This window comes from Procambarus clarkii, chromosome 66 (genome assembly GCF_040958095.1).
Source record: "Procambarus clarkii isolate CNS0578487 chromosome 66, FALCON_Pclarkii_2.0, whole genome shotgun sequence".
Taxonomy (NCBI): Eukaryota; Metazoa; Arthropoda; class Malacostraca; order Decapoda; family Cambaridae; genus Procambarus; species Procambarus clarkii.
Genome location: NC_091215.1, coordinates 16,793,814 through 16,808,673, shown reverse-complemented (window position 1 = coordinate 16,808,673; position 14,860 = coordinate 16,793,814). Strand labels below are relative to the sequence as shown.

The 14,860-nt window shown below is 44.2% G+C and overlaps 1 protein-coding gene across 1 annotated transcript in view; it reads right to left on the bottom strand.

Annotated features, from left to right (window-relative positions):
• Positions 1-618: 618 nt before the first annotated feature.
• Positions 619-14,860, bottom strand: part of LOC123769137 (protein unc-13 homolog 4B) — a 441,599-nt gene continuing 427,357 nt past the window's right edge. Inside the window, exon 19 of the mRNA XM_069309818.1 lies at positions 619-772. Within this exon, the coding sequence (XP_069165919.1) occupies positions 746-772 (27 nt within the window). The 3' untranslated portion in view covers positions 619-745. The remainder of the gene's footprint in view (positions 773-14,860) is intronic.

Genomic DNA, 14,860 nt, shown 5'->3' with positions numbered 1-14,860 from the left:
CAAATGTCTTCAACAAGTGAGGCTTCACAGGCAAGCCAAGCGCCTTCAAGTGAGGCACAAGCAAGAGCCTTCAACAAGTGAGGCATCACAGGCAAGCCAAATGCCTTCAACAAGTGAGGCTTCACAGGCAAGCCAAGCGCCTTCAACAAGTGAGGCCTCACAGGCAACCCAAATGCCTTCAACCAGTGAGGCTTCAGCAGTTGGCAGTCAAAACTAACTTTCCTTAATGAACTGTACAGTAATTTTAAGTGTTAATTTTAGTGTTGTGTTAGTATAGGTTACGTAAATTGTTAAGAATTCTTAACTTCAAGATGTGTGGCATCAATCAAGACGAAGAACATCAACAAGGTAAGTTGAGAGTTTCTAGTTGAATATTTAATAATTATATGTGGCAAGGCAATTCAAATCATGTTTGTAGTATAAAAATAGTTGGAAATGGTGACTTTTGGACTCATAGGTGAAAAAGTACCATTATCTTGAACACGTGATAATCCGGCTGGGGGTCCTTCCCATATAGTCCGGATGATCGAGTGGAGACAGTACATAAATAAAAAAAATATGCCATAAGTACAGCTTTTTCTCTTGATTACAAATAGGTAATAATAATAACAAGAACCATTATAGCTAAAAAAGTTTCTTGAATTTGGTCTTTAGAGGTACAGTATACAAATAAATATCTTGTTCAGGGGTTTCAATAAAATTCTTCTTTGGCTGGAATACAAATCGTCCATTTGCTCTTGATCACTTATTCTCTCACACTTGTAGAAATTTTCTGCAAGATAAAAAAAAGTATCTTAATGACCATTACTCTAACATCTCGTTGAATAATTGTAATTCTATTAATGTAAATTCAGTATGTAATAGATTACATTAGTAACACTGCTGATTTAGTTAATCGAAAAGCATGATTTTCATGCTTGTGGATATATACAAGTGTTTTCATGCATGCGTACACAACTCATCCTCCTGTTTAGTTATTATTTATAGTAATGATGAGGACCATGGTACATATATGATGTAATGGACAACTAGAAAATAGAAATCTTTACTAATGAATTTGGACAAACTGGAAAAGGTTTCGTATTTGTTGCAAAGACAAGTAAGTAATTATCAAACGAAGGCACCAAACCGGAAGGGCTATGTAGCATCATCAAATGTGCAGAATAATCAGAGGGCACTAAATATCACCAAGGATGCCAATACGAGAACAGAAATGCATCAGGCGAACGATATTAAAAGTATCCGATTCACCAAGAGTTCTATTGAGGGACAAGCGACCGTGAGGGATGGTCGGAAAGCAAGACACACGCTCGTCCTGGAATTGCAAAGACAAACTAACCTAACCTTCCTAAGCCTAATACATGCTATCTAAGGCCTAATATAGTACATATATGTGCTATAATAGGCCTAGGAATATTTAAGTTTATTTTCTAGCTTTACTTTTTCGGACTATATAAATTGAATACTGTAGAAGTTTGTTAATCCGGACTATATGGGAAGGACCCCTTGCCAGACGAGCCCATTTTTCAGATTAACTGACTTCACCACGCAAGTCCCAAAGTGAACATTTCCAAAAATATACCACAAACAACGTACAGTAATTTGAATTTCCCCACACTAATTAGTGTGCTGGGCTGGGTGGGTGGTTAGCTGCCTGGCAGGGCTGGGTAGGCTGGTGGGTAGGTGGGCAAACAGGGATAGGTGGGTTCGAGAAGGCAGGTTTTGGATGGGTGGATGGCAGGCTGATGGGCTTGGTGGGTGGGTATGATCAGGCAGGTGGGTGGGCAAGCAGGCAGGTGAGTGAACAGGTGGATGAAGAGGTCTAGGCAAGCAGGCATGTGGGTGGGTAGGGAAGTGGGTGAGCCTTGAGCAGGTGAGTGGATGAACAGGTGGGTGGGTGGCAGACACAACACTGGACAGACAGACAGACAGACATAGATCACAGGTCTCCTCCTTGTTCACCCACCCCAACTCACCCCTCATGAGTGTCAACACGGGGGTGTTGACATGCTGTACGATGACTAACATATGAATCTTAAGTTCTGTTAAAACCCAATTTAATTTTCTTGCAAATATTTAAATGAATAAATAGTCAACATAGCCAAATAGTACAAATACTGTACTGTTCAATTATTACAGTGTGTTATTTAATATTTGTAACTAGCTCTCCATGGAAATAAGAAACAATATAATTCAATAACTCTTGCAACACCACCTTTGGCAGGGCTAACCAGATTACTGGTACACTCACTCTCTACATATTCTCCTTCCCTGACAATATCCCTCCCCCCCCCCCCCCTGACTCCCTCCCTCCCTTTCTGGTGGTGGTGAATAACGAGCATTAGGTCAGGTGTTTCACTTGTTTATCTCTCAGTGGTAAAAGTTCACATCTTATATTCGGTGGCAAGTCGCCTCTTGCTTTTGGAGAATTTTTTTTTCAAATTTTTCTATCATTTTCAAAAAAATTCAAATTTTCTATTGGTATATGCTGATTCGACCAAATATCCGGTAGTCTGGCTTCTATGGACATTCTGTTCAGATAGGGATATAACTTTATCTGGCCTCGATTTTGGCCGGATTAGGACATTTCCCGGATCAGTGGGTTTTGGATTATCGAGCTTCTACAGTAGTACCAAATTCTACTATCTGTAGCTTGGATATTATGTCAGTAATATACGTGCTCCATATTCTGATTAGCTTATGTGCAGATACTGAGATGGGTTTATTAATTCTACTTGGTCCACTAATTACAATTAATACATCTTCTCAAGTGCAATACCTCTTCCCAAACCTGTTAGAGGATGGTCAGGTGAGGTGTGGACTGGTAATATAAGCAGTTGACAGTGAATCATCATCACACGGGAGACATCTCCCGTCACGCAGGGTGCAGTCACACCTCCACAGATCTCCAGTATCAGCTCTTGATACTGGTAATGGCTCAAAAGGGCCACTACTTATGGGCTATTCATGCCTGTGCCACCTTTTGGGTGGCTTAATCTTAACAATCAATCTTTATCAATCAATCATCATCAGTCTAACTCTAGAAGTGGTTTAGCACAAATGCTTGAGAGATAATGCACATCTTCAACATTCACCAGCAACAATGTAGCACTCTATGAGTCCAGTTCCTACCCCTCACAATACGCTTCAGCCTTGACAAAGAGTAAACAGCCAGACTCCGACCACATAGAGCTTCCGCGCTCTCATCTCGCATTCAGAGCGCCACGCTATGCAGCGGTTGTGTGGTACCCATATCTTAAGAAGCACATCAACAAACTGGAAAAGGGCAAAGACATGCTACTAAGTGGCTCCCAGAACTGAAGGGCAAGAGCTATAAGGAGAGGATAGAGGCATTAAATATGCCAAAACTAGGAGACAGAAGAAAAAGAGGTCATATGATCACTACGTAAAAAAATAGTAACAGGAATTGATAAAATCAACAGGGAAGATTTCCCGAAACCTGGAACTTCAAGAACAAGAGGTCATAGATTTAAACTAATTAAACAAAATTGCCGAAGAAATATAAGAAAATTCACTTTCGCAAACAGAGTGGTAGACGGTTGGAACAAGTTAAGTGAGAAGGTGGTGGTGGCCAAAACCGTCAGTAATTTCAAAGTGTTATATGACGAAGAGTGCTATGAAGACGGGACACCACGAGCGTAGCTTTCATCCTGTAACTACACTTAGGTACTGTAATTACTCACCACACATTCCAGCTGCTCTCTATCTCGGCCTCACTCAGCTCTCTGAACTGCTTCAGGCTTTGTCTCAACTACAACAACATTTCACTATGTTGCAAACAAACCAACTGCTATAACCAAGATTACTAAATATAAAAAACTACTATACTCTTTGTGTCTAATCAACCAAATACGTACATGTAAACTTATGTTACATATCAAATTGCATTTTACATCAATATAAATACCTTGGTGCACTTGGTTACAAAAAAATCAGCGTTGAATGTAATGAAACGCCATTTTCTGGGTGAGCCCCGGAGGCTCCCTGGAGCTTATCGGGGTATGTTATATTAGACCAGGACATTAGCTAAGGAGTTCAGACCTACTAGGGACCTGCGCCAGAACCTGGCCCCTTCAGAGAGGTTTCAGGGAGCAATGGCCCTGGAAAACCCCTTTGTGGTTGGGGTTTTCCTTATCTGCCATCGACCGGGGTTAGACACCCAGAAAGGTAGCCATAACAAAACAAACCCCACATGGTAAAAAACTAAAACAAAAAAATGAACAGAGAGGTAGAAACTCCCTACAATCACAAGGAAACAAGCAAACATCACACTTTACTGCCACGCCGATTGTCCGCGTAGCCCTCCCCACCCTGAGAGGGGGAGGGGGGAGCCCCGGACCTACTGCACTGGCTGCCAAGCTTCAGTTCAGGAAGCTAAGCTTCAACCAACGCGAAAAAACTGTCGACCGGTGGGAAGGAGGGTTGCCAGGGAGCCTCCGGGGCTCACCCAGAAAATGGCGTATCATTGCATTCAACGCTGGTTTTCTGTGGGGAGCCCCTACAGAATACCAGCACAATACAAACCCCTACCCAGGGTCAAACAAGGGCCCCAATCCCCAGCTGGCCGCAAGCCCCAGCTGGCCCCAAGGGCGAAGCAAATGCAGAGCAGCAAGAACCTCTACGGGAATGGTTCCTGAACGCCCCAGGGAAGATAACCCTGTTACGCAGGGGTTATCACTCACAGGGCACTTAGGGAAGTCAGCCACTAAGTACATGCAGCCCTGGTACTGATGAGGAACTTCTGGCACCCGCAGAACACAACACAACGCCGGTGAACGCCACACAAGGCAAACACCGCCTAGGAAACTGAGGCCAGAGAAGCGTCTATCCCATTTGACATTAGCTTACGAACTGAAGCTTGGCAGCCGGCGCGGTAGGTCTGGGGCTCCCCCCTCCTCCTCTCGGGGCGGGGAGGGCTGCGCGGACGATCGGTGCGGCAGTAAAGTGTGATGTTTGCTTGTTTCCTTGTGATTGTAGGGAGTTTCTACCTCTCTGTTCGTTTTTTTGTTTTAGCTTTTTACCATGTGGGGTTTGTTTTGTTATGCCTACCTTTCTGGGTGCCTAACCCTGGTCGATGGCAGATAAGGAAAACCCCAACCACAAAGGGGTTTTCCAGGGCCATTACTCCCTGAAACCTCTCTGAAGGGGCTAGGTTCTGGCGCTGGTCCCTGGTAGGTCTGAACTCCTTAGCTAATGTCCCGGTCTAATATAACATACATTAGCCCAATAAGCTCCAGGGAGCCGTAGGGGCTCCCCACATTAAAGTACTATCTATACAGGAGGATGGGTTGGCATATATGAAGTCATATAACTAGTTATTTGATGAAGAATCATTATAGAAATACTGTATTATTGAGTATACTTTATAGGAATCTCAACAGTGAAATAATTGGGACCAAGGCCTGCTCTGAACAGTTCAGGCTTTTGTTAGTTTTCTGAAGGGGCCAAACAGTGGCTCTCTCTTAAGTTAGCTACGCTGAAAATGCTCCACACAATTCAGTTATATCAACCTTAGGACTAATAGCCTACCAGAGAGAGAGCTAGAACCTTTACCTCTCAAAGTGGCATAGGGAGCAGGGTATACAGGCGATGAGTCACAATAACGTGGCTAAATTATGTTGACTAGACCACACACTAGAAGGTGAAGGGACGACAACGTTTCGGTCCGTCCTGGACCATTCTCAAGACGATTGTGATGAGGAAGTAGATGCAGGCAATAAATAGGCAAGAGCGGTGAGGAGCAAAGTAAGATGTAGTAGAAGGGATAGTAGTAGGAATAAGAACAGCAGAGGGCCTATTGGCCCATACGAGGCAGCTCCTATTAAAACCACCGAATGAGAGGAAATAGTAATAGGAAAAAGAAGAGAATACTTGTAGTAAGGGAACGTAAGAGAAAAACAATGAACAGAAAAAAGAGAGAGAGGAGAGAAAGAAAGATAAATGGAAGGGTAAGCTTATGTTAGGTCACGTCTATTAGAAAGATTAGAGCATTTAAGTATATACTGTGAAAGGGAAGAGTCCACAGCAACAAAGCCAGGACTCAAAGAACAAAGGCAAGTTCATGTTGGGTACATTGTGTATTAGAGCCGATTCAACAAGACGGCGTCTGTATAGAGTAGAGGCAGGAAAGATTATTTTGGAGGAAGACCAATCAATAGGATGATTGGAATCCCTCACATGACAGAAGAGAGCATTGTTAGTGTCTGCAGACTTAACACTTCTCTTGTGTTCTTTAAGTCTGTCATTCAGTGTACGGCCAGGTTCGCCAAAGTATTGAAGAGGACAAGATGAACAGGAAATAATAGAGTAGACACCAGCAGTATTAAAAGCAGAAGGAGCAGTGTGAACTTGATTGCTACGAAGTGTGTTATTTTGTCAAAAGGCGAGCTTTATGTCAAGAGGACGAAAGGTATTGGTAAAAGTTTTGAGTTCAGATATGAAGGGAAGGCATAGTACAGTGCTACTAGTGTTGGAAGCAGGTTTAGGATGAAAGAAATTGGGTTTTATAAATAAATAAATAAATGTTTATTTAGGTAAGGTACATACATACAAGAGCTTTTACAAAGAATGATGGATTTATAGATAGGGCTAGTACATACAATGCAAAGCCACTATTACGCAAAGCGTTTCGAGCATGAAAAACTTAAATGACTAAAGCTTAATACTAATTGAGCATAAAGAATAAAATGTGTTGAGAACAAATAAAAATAGAGATAAAAAGGGGGGAACATGGCTGAAAAAGCAGCACAAATACAATTAGGTCGACAAACAGCGTCGTTTAAAAAAAACAAAAAACAGACATGGGTTGACAATGGAGGGGTAAGGTAGGTTACAGGGAATTTATTAGGTATAGCTTTGTTTTTATCTTAAACTGGTTGAGAGAGGTACAGTCTTTAACATGGTTGGGAAGGTCGTTCCACATTCTGGGTCCCTTGATTTGTAGAGCATTTCTAGTTTGATTAAGTCGTACTCTTGGAATATCAAAACTGTATTTATTTCTGGTGTGGTGCTCATGGGTTCTGTCATAGGCAAGAGCGGTGAGGACGAAAGTAAGATGTAGTAGAAGGGATAGTAGTAGGAATGAAGCTTCTATGCAGCTTTTGAGGTCAGGATTGGCATTACAGTTCAGCATTTTATATATGTATAATACACATGAGAGAATGTGCAGTGACTTAATATCTAACATATTCAGAGACTTGAGTAGGGGTACCGAGTGATGTCTGGGGCCAGAGTTGGATATTGTCCTAATAGCAGCTTTGTGTTGAGTAATTAGAGGACATAAATGATTTTGGGTAGTAGAACCTCAAGCACAAATACCATAGTTGAGATATGGATAGATGAGGGAGTAATAGAGAGTCACCAGGGCAGGGCGGGGTACATAATATCTGATCTTAGGAAGAATGCCAACAGTTTTTGAAACTTTTTTTTATATATTTAGAAATTCAGCTTTGGTCAATGAGAACGCCAAGGAATTTGCCATCTAATTTGTTACAAATTTGGGTATTGTTTATTTTGAGATTTATTTGATTAGAGGATTTATTGCCAAACAGAATATAGAAAGTTTTGTCAATGTTAAGGGTGAGTTTGTTGGCAGTTAGCCAAAGATGGACTTTATTTAGCTCAGTATTTACTGTGGCATTTAGAGCAAGGGGGTCAGGACTGGAGTAAATGAAGGTTGTGTCGTCAGCAAATAGAATTGGTTTGAGGTGTTGGGAGGCATTTGGAAGGTCATTAATGTAGAGGAGAGGAAAGAGGAGAGGGCCAAGTATGCTGCCCTGAGGAACACCAATGTTGATGGGTAGGGTGGGAGAAATTGAATTATTCACAGAAACATACTGGAGCCTGTCAGTAAGGTAAGATTTGAGGTATTGCAGGGAGTGTCTTCTGACTCCATAATGATGTAATTTAAGAAGAAGGTTTTGGTGGTTGACAGTGTCAAAAGCCTTACGCAGGTCCACAAATAACCCAATAGGGAACTCATTTTTATCAAGAGCTGCATGAATCAAGTTAATCATACTAATAAGTGCATCGTTAGTGCTTTTTTTGGGTCTGAAGCCATATTGGCAAGAGCTAAGTATATTGTGTTTGGCTAGATAAGAGTAAAGCTGCTTGTAGATTAGTTTTTCAAAAATTTTTGACAAGTTAGGCAGGACTGATATAGGTCTGTAGTTGTTAACATCTGTGAGATCACCACATTTGTGTACAGGGGTTACTCTCGCGTTTTTTTAGAATATCTGGAAAGGTTTGGAGTTCAAGTGACTTGTTGAAGAGCAATGCAATAGCAGGGGCTAAAGATCTGGAGGCTTTTTTGTAAATTAAAGTTGGTATCTCCTCAAGGGCACTAGACTTGGTTTTAAGGGAAAGGATTATCTCATTGACGTCAGTGGAATTAATAGGCTTTAGGTACAGAGACTGTGGATAGTTACCTGTAAGATAGTCCTTAACATCAGTACTGGAAGATGGAATATCATTTGCAAGGGATTTTGCTTGAGAATAGGCACAGTTGCAAAGTTGAAATGCAAAGGGTTACCAAGGCGAGAGAATAATTTGTAGATAAAGGCAATTTCAAAATCAAGAAACTGAGGGTCGCTGAGGCATAGAACGCCTCCTATTCCTATTACTATCTCCTCTTATTTGGAGGTTTTAATAGGAGCTGCCTCGTATGGGCCAATAGGCCCTCTGCAGTTCTTATTCCTACTACTATCCCCTCTACTACATCTTACTTTGCTCCTCACCGCTCTTGCCTATTTATTGCCTGCATCTACTTCTCATCACAATCGACTTGAGAATGGTCCAGGACGGACCGAAACATCGTCATCCTTTCACCTTCTAGTGTGTGGTCTGGTCGAGCAGGGTATAGTTTCACTCACCAGGAAAACATTCAGAAAGTAAGCAAAGCAAAACACAACTGCAAGGTTCCTTGGGGAAAAAATGACTCTGTAAATGACTCTGTAAATGATCCATCCAGTAGTCAGTTTTTGGAATTGCTACTTGGAATTGCTGGCTCCCCATTTCAACACTCACTGGAAGACAGAAGAGTTAGGGAAGACATGAGCACCCTGTTAAAAGAATCCAGTGTCACGCGCCAAGCAAAAAGAAAGGGCAGTCTTTCCAGGTCTTGGAAAGGGCAAAGTCCGGGTCTTGCAGGCGGTATGCACCCAGGGTCTCCCGAACCTCCGCAGGGAAAATTCGAGAGGTGGGAACCTCTGGAAAAACGTAGCCGTGGAACCCAAAAGAACCCTGAAATGAACCCCTGGGGGGAGGGGGGTGAAAGAAGGAGCGAAACTCAGGAGGCCAGAGAGAGAGACACGGCTGCCGCTAGTATGCGAGCTGTGCAACACACTGCACCCCAGCCAGGAACAAACACTCTCTACCCAGGGCTAAATGAAAGCACCATGACCACCGCTGATCCTAAGGGCAGGGCCGATGCCAAGTGACAGCAACCCCTACAAGAGTGAGAACCTGAAAGCTCCAGGAATATAACCCTAAGCGCATGCAGCCCGAAGTACTGGTACTCCTAGCTATATGATCACTAGGGTAAAACCCTGACAGGAAATTAAGGCCCGAGTAGACGTCAGCCCCAGCGGGCTTCAATTGATGAACTGGTGAGCAGGCGGCCAGCTCAGGGGGCTGCCGCGAATGAGCGGCACTTAACACTTTAGTCCGGGCAAGACACAGCATTGCGTCATCCGTTTACTGTCGGTAATCTCGGGGATGACGCAATGCTGCGTCATCCACTAAAATAATTGCCAAAAATCAGGTTTTTATCCGATTTTTGGGGGACTGTTTGGTAACTGTCAACAAGCCGAATGCAATCTGTGACTACAATACAAACATGAAAGGTGTTGATCACTTTGACCAAATGATCAAATATTATCACTTCATAATAAAAACTCACAAATGGACGAAGAAAATGACCTTCTATTTTGTGCAAATGGCTATCTACAATGCTTATGTGATGTACAACTACTACACAAAAAATACTAAACTATAATACTAAATATACTAAAATACTAAATACTAAACATTTGTGGGCAGGAATTGGGAGTGTAGCTGGAAGGCGTCTGGGCGCTCACTCACGGTTAACGTGTGCCCGTCTTCAACTCGTTGGCTGGTAAAGTGTGACCAGGTTTTTTATTTTATATGCTAATATTCCTCTAGAGAATTCTATTGCAAACCCATTGATACCAAAATGAAAGACCTAGGACAAAAATTGAGGTGACCAGAGTGAAAAGAGTGAACACATTTTATCGCTTTTGCGCGCTCCTGGGTAACTCGTTCGTACTTTCTCTGTTTGCTGTGGGTAATTAGCCGGGCTTTTGGAGTTTATATGCATTTAGTGCTGTAGAGAATTTTATTGCGAACACAATGATACCAAATTTAATCTCGTAGGATGAGAATTGAGGTGACAAAGTTGGAGAGTATACACTTTTCAGAATTAACGCGCGCTCCCGTGAAACGCTGGGACCCAAATCGCACAGTTGAGGGGTGGCGCGCGGGGTATGCCAAAGTGTTAAGGAGAGTTCTTGGGCTCTGTTCGGTCTTGGGTTGCAATTTTCTACCAGTTGGGGTCTGTTTTGGGGTGCCTACCTTTCTGGGTGTCTAGCCCTAGTCGATGGCAGACATGAATATAGTGTAGTCTCAAAGAGTAGAGTTTTCATAAACCATTGCTCCTTTTGCCTCTCTGAGGGAGCCAGGTTCTGGCTCATGGTTCCCGGTAGGCATAAGAACTCCATATAACTGAAGCCCCACACTAATATAGCTAATATCAGTCCGATAGCACCTGGGAGCCGATGGGGCTCTCCACAGAAAGATGCTGTAGAGCAGCAACTAATCAATGTGATAAACATATGAACAATACACAAGGCTTGAAAAACACAATAATACTCAGTAAGCTACACAAATTAGATGGTACAGTATGAAATTACTACAAACTTATTATTATATAAAGCATTTGTGACATTTCTTTTCAGAGAAATGCACGTACAGCTAAAGGCAATGCACCAGACCCAGAGGTGGCCCCAAGTTCCTCCACATCCACCACAAGCCAGTCCAAGGACAGCTCAAGGAGGGAGAAGAAACGCAGGGCCGAAGCCAGCAGGCCACGTCTAGGCAATCCCCAGCGACTAATGCAGCTGAAAGGGAAGGAACCTGCACATGAAGCAGCATCACCCCAACATCCCGCTGAAAGGCAGGGGTGAACAAGCACGCATTGAGATGCTCAAGTCACCCTCCCAGAAAAACCTGCAATGCCATCAGAGCCTCCCACCACTCAAGCGTGTGGAATGGACAATGTATGCCACACCTCCAAAGAGAAGAGAGGGCAGTCTGCAAACCAGGGTGACTCCAAAACTTCATAATGAATCCAGTAAGAACATGAAGAATGCGGATCCATCATGAAAGCATAATCCGGGTCACCCAGGAGGTAAGCCGCAAGGGCTTCTCGCACCACATGGGATGGGATGCGGGAAGCCAAAAATCTTGGGAAGGATGGAACAGATGAACCGATGGGGTCACGGATCCGAACCCGGGGAGGGGTAGACGCCAAATCCAATTCGTAAGAGGAGGGAGCAAAAGAGACCCTCCCTCCTTGTAACACCAAGCCCCGCTCAGAGGGTACAAAAACCCAGGCGGAATCCAATGGGGCCCAAGTCAACCCCTCCCCCACTCCGAGAACCTTACCCCGAGGACCTGGGGCTCCAAACTCCCTGCCTCTAAAGAAAAGGCAGGAGCAGCCAAAAAAGCAGGAGGGGGCCCACTGGTCAAACCCAGAAGTTCCGGCTGGAGGACCAGGTTCAAATGCCTCCGCCACCACCTCAGAAGGGGGTGACTCCCCCGACTCGGAAATCCCCAGACATTTCGGAGCCGGAAGTAAGAGGGGGGAGGAACCGGATGATCAACAGAAGGGGGAAGGACATGGTGAGGCGGACAGAACCAAAGTCAAGGCGACTCCCACCCAAATTCCAGGTCCCTAAAACCAAAACGGGGCAGTCTCGGGGGCATCCGGGGAAGCGACCAACCTATTGTGTTGTAGCAACCTGAACCTAGCCTGCAATGCAGTTGCCACCTGCACCCTCATATCATAATCAGTAGCATGGATGAACTGAAGCATGTACAAACAACAAATGTCGTATGACTCCAGGTCAAAATAATCACCGACCCTACAGGCAGCATGGCGGAGGCACAGCCGGTGATTGTCACCCTGAGACAAGGGGACAGAGGCACCGTCAACCTTGCACAAAGTGAGAGGGGACTCAAGGGTCACATCCATCAGACCACAGAGCACCTGCGGGGTTTCCCAGGGCCCTTAGCCTCAGTAACACACTAAGGGAAGCCCAGGCAGGGTACTGTGAACTGGCACCCAAAACTACCAAGCAAACTTCTAAAAGCTGAACCACCCGGGACGTGTCCACTCAAGAGGGGGCCTAGCAGGGGGTACCACCAAGAACATAAATATGTATATATAAAGACTCCAAAGATAGATAGGGGGCAACCAACCAAAGGCAGACCCCCACCAGGCAGAAAAACAAAACAAAACAAAAGTCCCGCAAGAGGACAACATACCCAGGCGGAACAGAGCCAGCCGCTATAAGATATGAAAACTAACTGTGCCCCTACCACTGACAAAAACTACCTCCAACCCAGGGCAAACAAGGGCAACAAAAACCCCAGCTGACTCCAAGGGCGGCCAAGTACCGAGCAGTAAAAGACAGCGGAGGTAGATCCCAAGGCGACTTGCGGAAGTTGGCCCCAAGCCCTAAGGGCAGTACATACTAGGCACCTAGGGAAGGAAACCCTAGGAGCATGCAGCCCGAGTACCGTAGAGTATTACTCCTGGCTCACACACACCACCAGTAGAGACAGCCCATCCTACAAGACACACAAGCTGAAACCAAAGCAGGAACCATAGGCACATGACCTGCCAGTATCACATCAGCCAAGAACTGACGGTTGGATCGCTGGCGTGAGGGTCTGGGGCTCCCTCTTCCCAGCTCCCGGGGAGGGAGGGGGGGGATTGCGCAGACAGCAGTACGGCAACGTGATGACGTCATGCTTGTTTGTTAATTTTCATTTGGGGGAGTTCTGTCCACTTGCTCGGCTTTCGGTAGCAATATTTTCATCAGAATATGGGTTTGTTTTGGGGCACCTACCTTTCTGGGTGCCAGACATGGTCGATGGCAGACACAGAATGCTTCCAACTACACGGGGGTTTCTATAGGCCATTGCTCCTTGTGCCTCTCTGAGGAGGGCCAGGTTCTGGCTCATGGTCTCTGGTAGGCAAGAACTCCACGCACTTTGACTAATGCCAGAAAGCTAATAATGCCATATCAGCCTGGATAGCTCTGGGAAGTCGACAGGGCTCCCCCCAGAAAAGCATCTGTCTGCTGGAGCCCTGAGGAAGCTGATGCAAATCCTGTGTAGCCATGGGACTTTTAAATCTTACACAATACTCTAAAACATATATATATGATATGCGCCATCCAGTCAATTAGACCAAAATCATATACTGTTTATATATGATTTGCTCCATTTAAGGATTAACATGCAGAATGCATGTTAACTCTTACATTTTGCATTTTGTAAAATGGATGAACTGCAAAATGCGAATGCATTTTGCATGTCCCAAACAATATATTTTTCAAAGCTGAGAAAACTGAATATTTCCCCTTTAATAAGTCCCGCAGAAAAGAATAAATCTCACGTTACGTCTGGAAGCATAGCGATTCAAGAGGGAGCCTACATGCAACCCCTCAGAACAGGTATCTCGGGTGGATGTAAAGAAACACAAGCCAGCCCATAGGAGAGGAATTCTGGACATGGAAGCAGCACAATGGATAGGGCACACTCACTTTTTGTGACATACCTTGAGGTTACCTTGAGATGATTTTGGGGCTTAGCGTACAACGAGGAAGCTTGGTCGTCGACCAGGCCTCCTCATTGCTGGACTGGTCAACCAGGCTGTTGGACGTGGCTGCTCACAGCGTGACCTATGATTCACAGCCTGGTTGATCAGGTATCCTTTGGAGGTGCTTGTCAAGTTTTCTCTTGAACACTGTGAGGGATCGACCAGTTATGCCCCTTATGTGTAGTGGAAGCGTGTTGAACAGTCTATGGCCTCTGATGTTGATAGAGTTCTATCTCAGAGTACCTATTGCACCTCTGCTTTTCATCAGGGGTATTCTGCACATCCTGCCATGTCTTCTGGTCTCATGCGGTGTTATTTCTGTGTGCAGGTTTGGAACCAGCCCCTCCACTATTTTCAATGTGTAAATTATTATGTATCTCTCCCGCTTGCACTCGAGAGAATACAGATTTAAGCACTTTAGTTGGTCCCAATATTTTAGATATTTTACTGATTAAATTCCAGCAGTAAAGGAGCTCTGCATGCTCTCCAGGTCAGCAATTTCTCCAGCTTTGAAAGGGGCTGTCATTGTGCAACAGTGAGAGAGAGAGCACTAGCATCTTGAAAAGTATCATCATCAGTATAGCATCTCTAGTGTGAAAAGTTCTTATTATTCAACCTGTCATTTTTCTTGCAGATGTGATGGCTACTTTATTGTGTTCTTTAAAGTTAAGGTCTTCTGATATGAGTACATCCAAATCCTTTACATTGCCTTTTCGTTCTGTTATGATTTGACAAACACAAGCACGAAACATAAATAAACCAAACTGTATTGTGACACAAGCTGTATTGTGACTACCAATTTTTGTCAACTACCATTCAAGCTGTCATTGCAACCAATCTTATATTGTTTCTGCTGTATTATGCCTACCAATTTTTTTTTTGTCAACTACCATTCAAGCTGTCATTGCAATCAATCTTAGCTACCTATGTGCT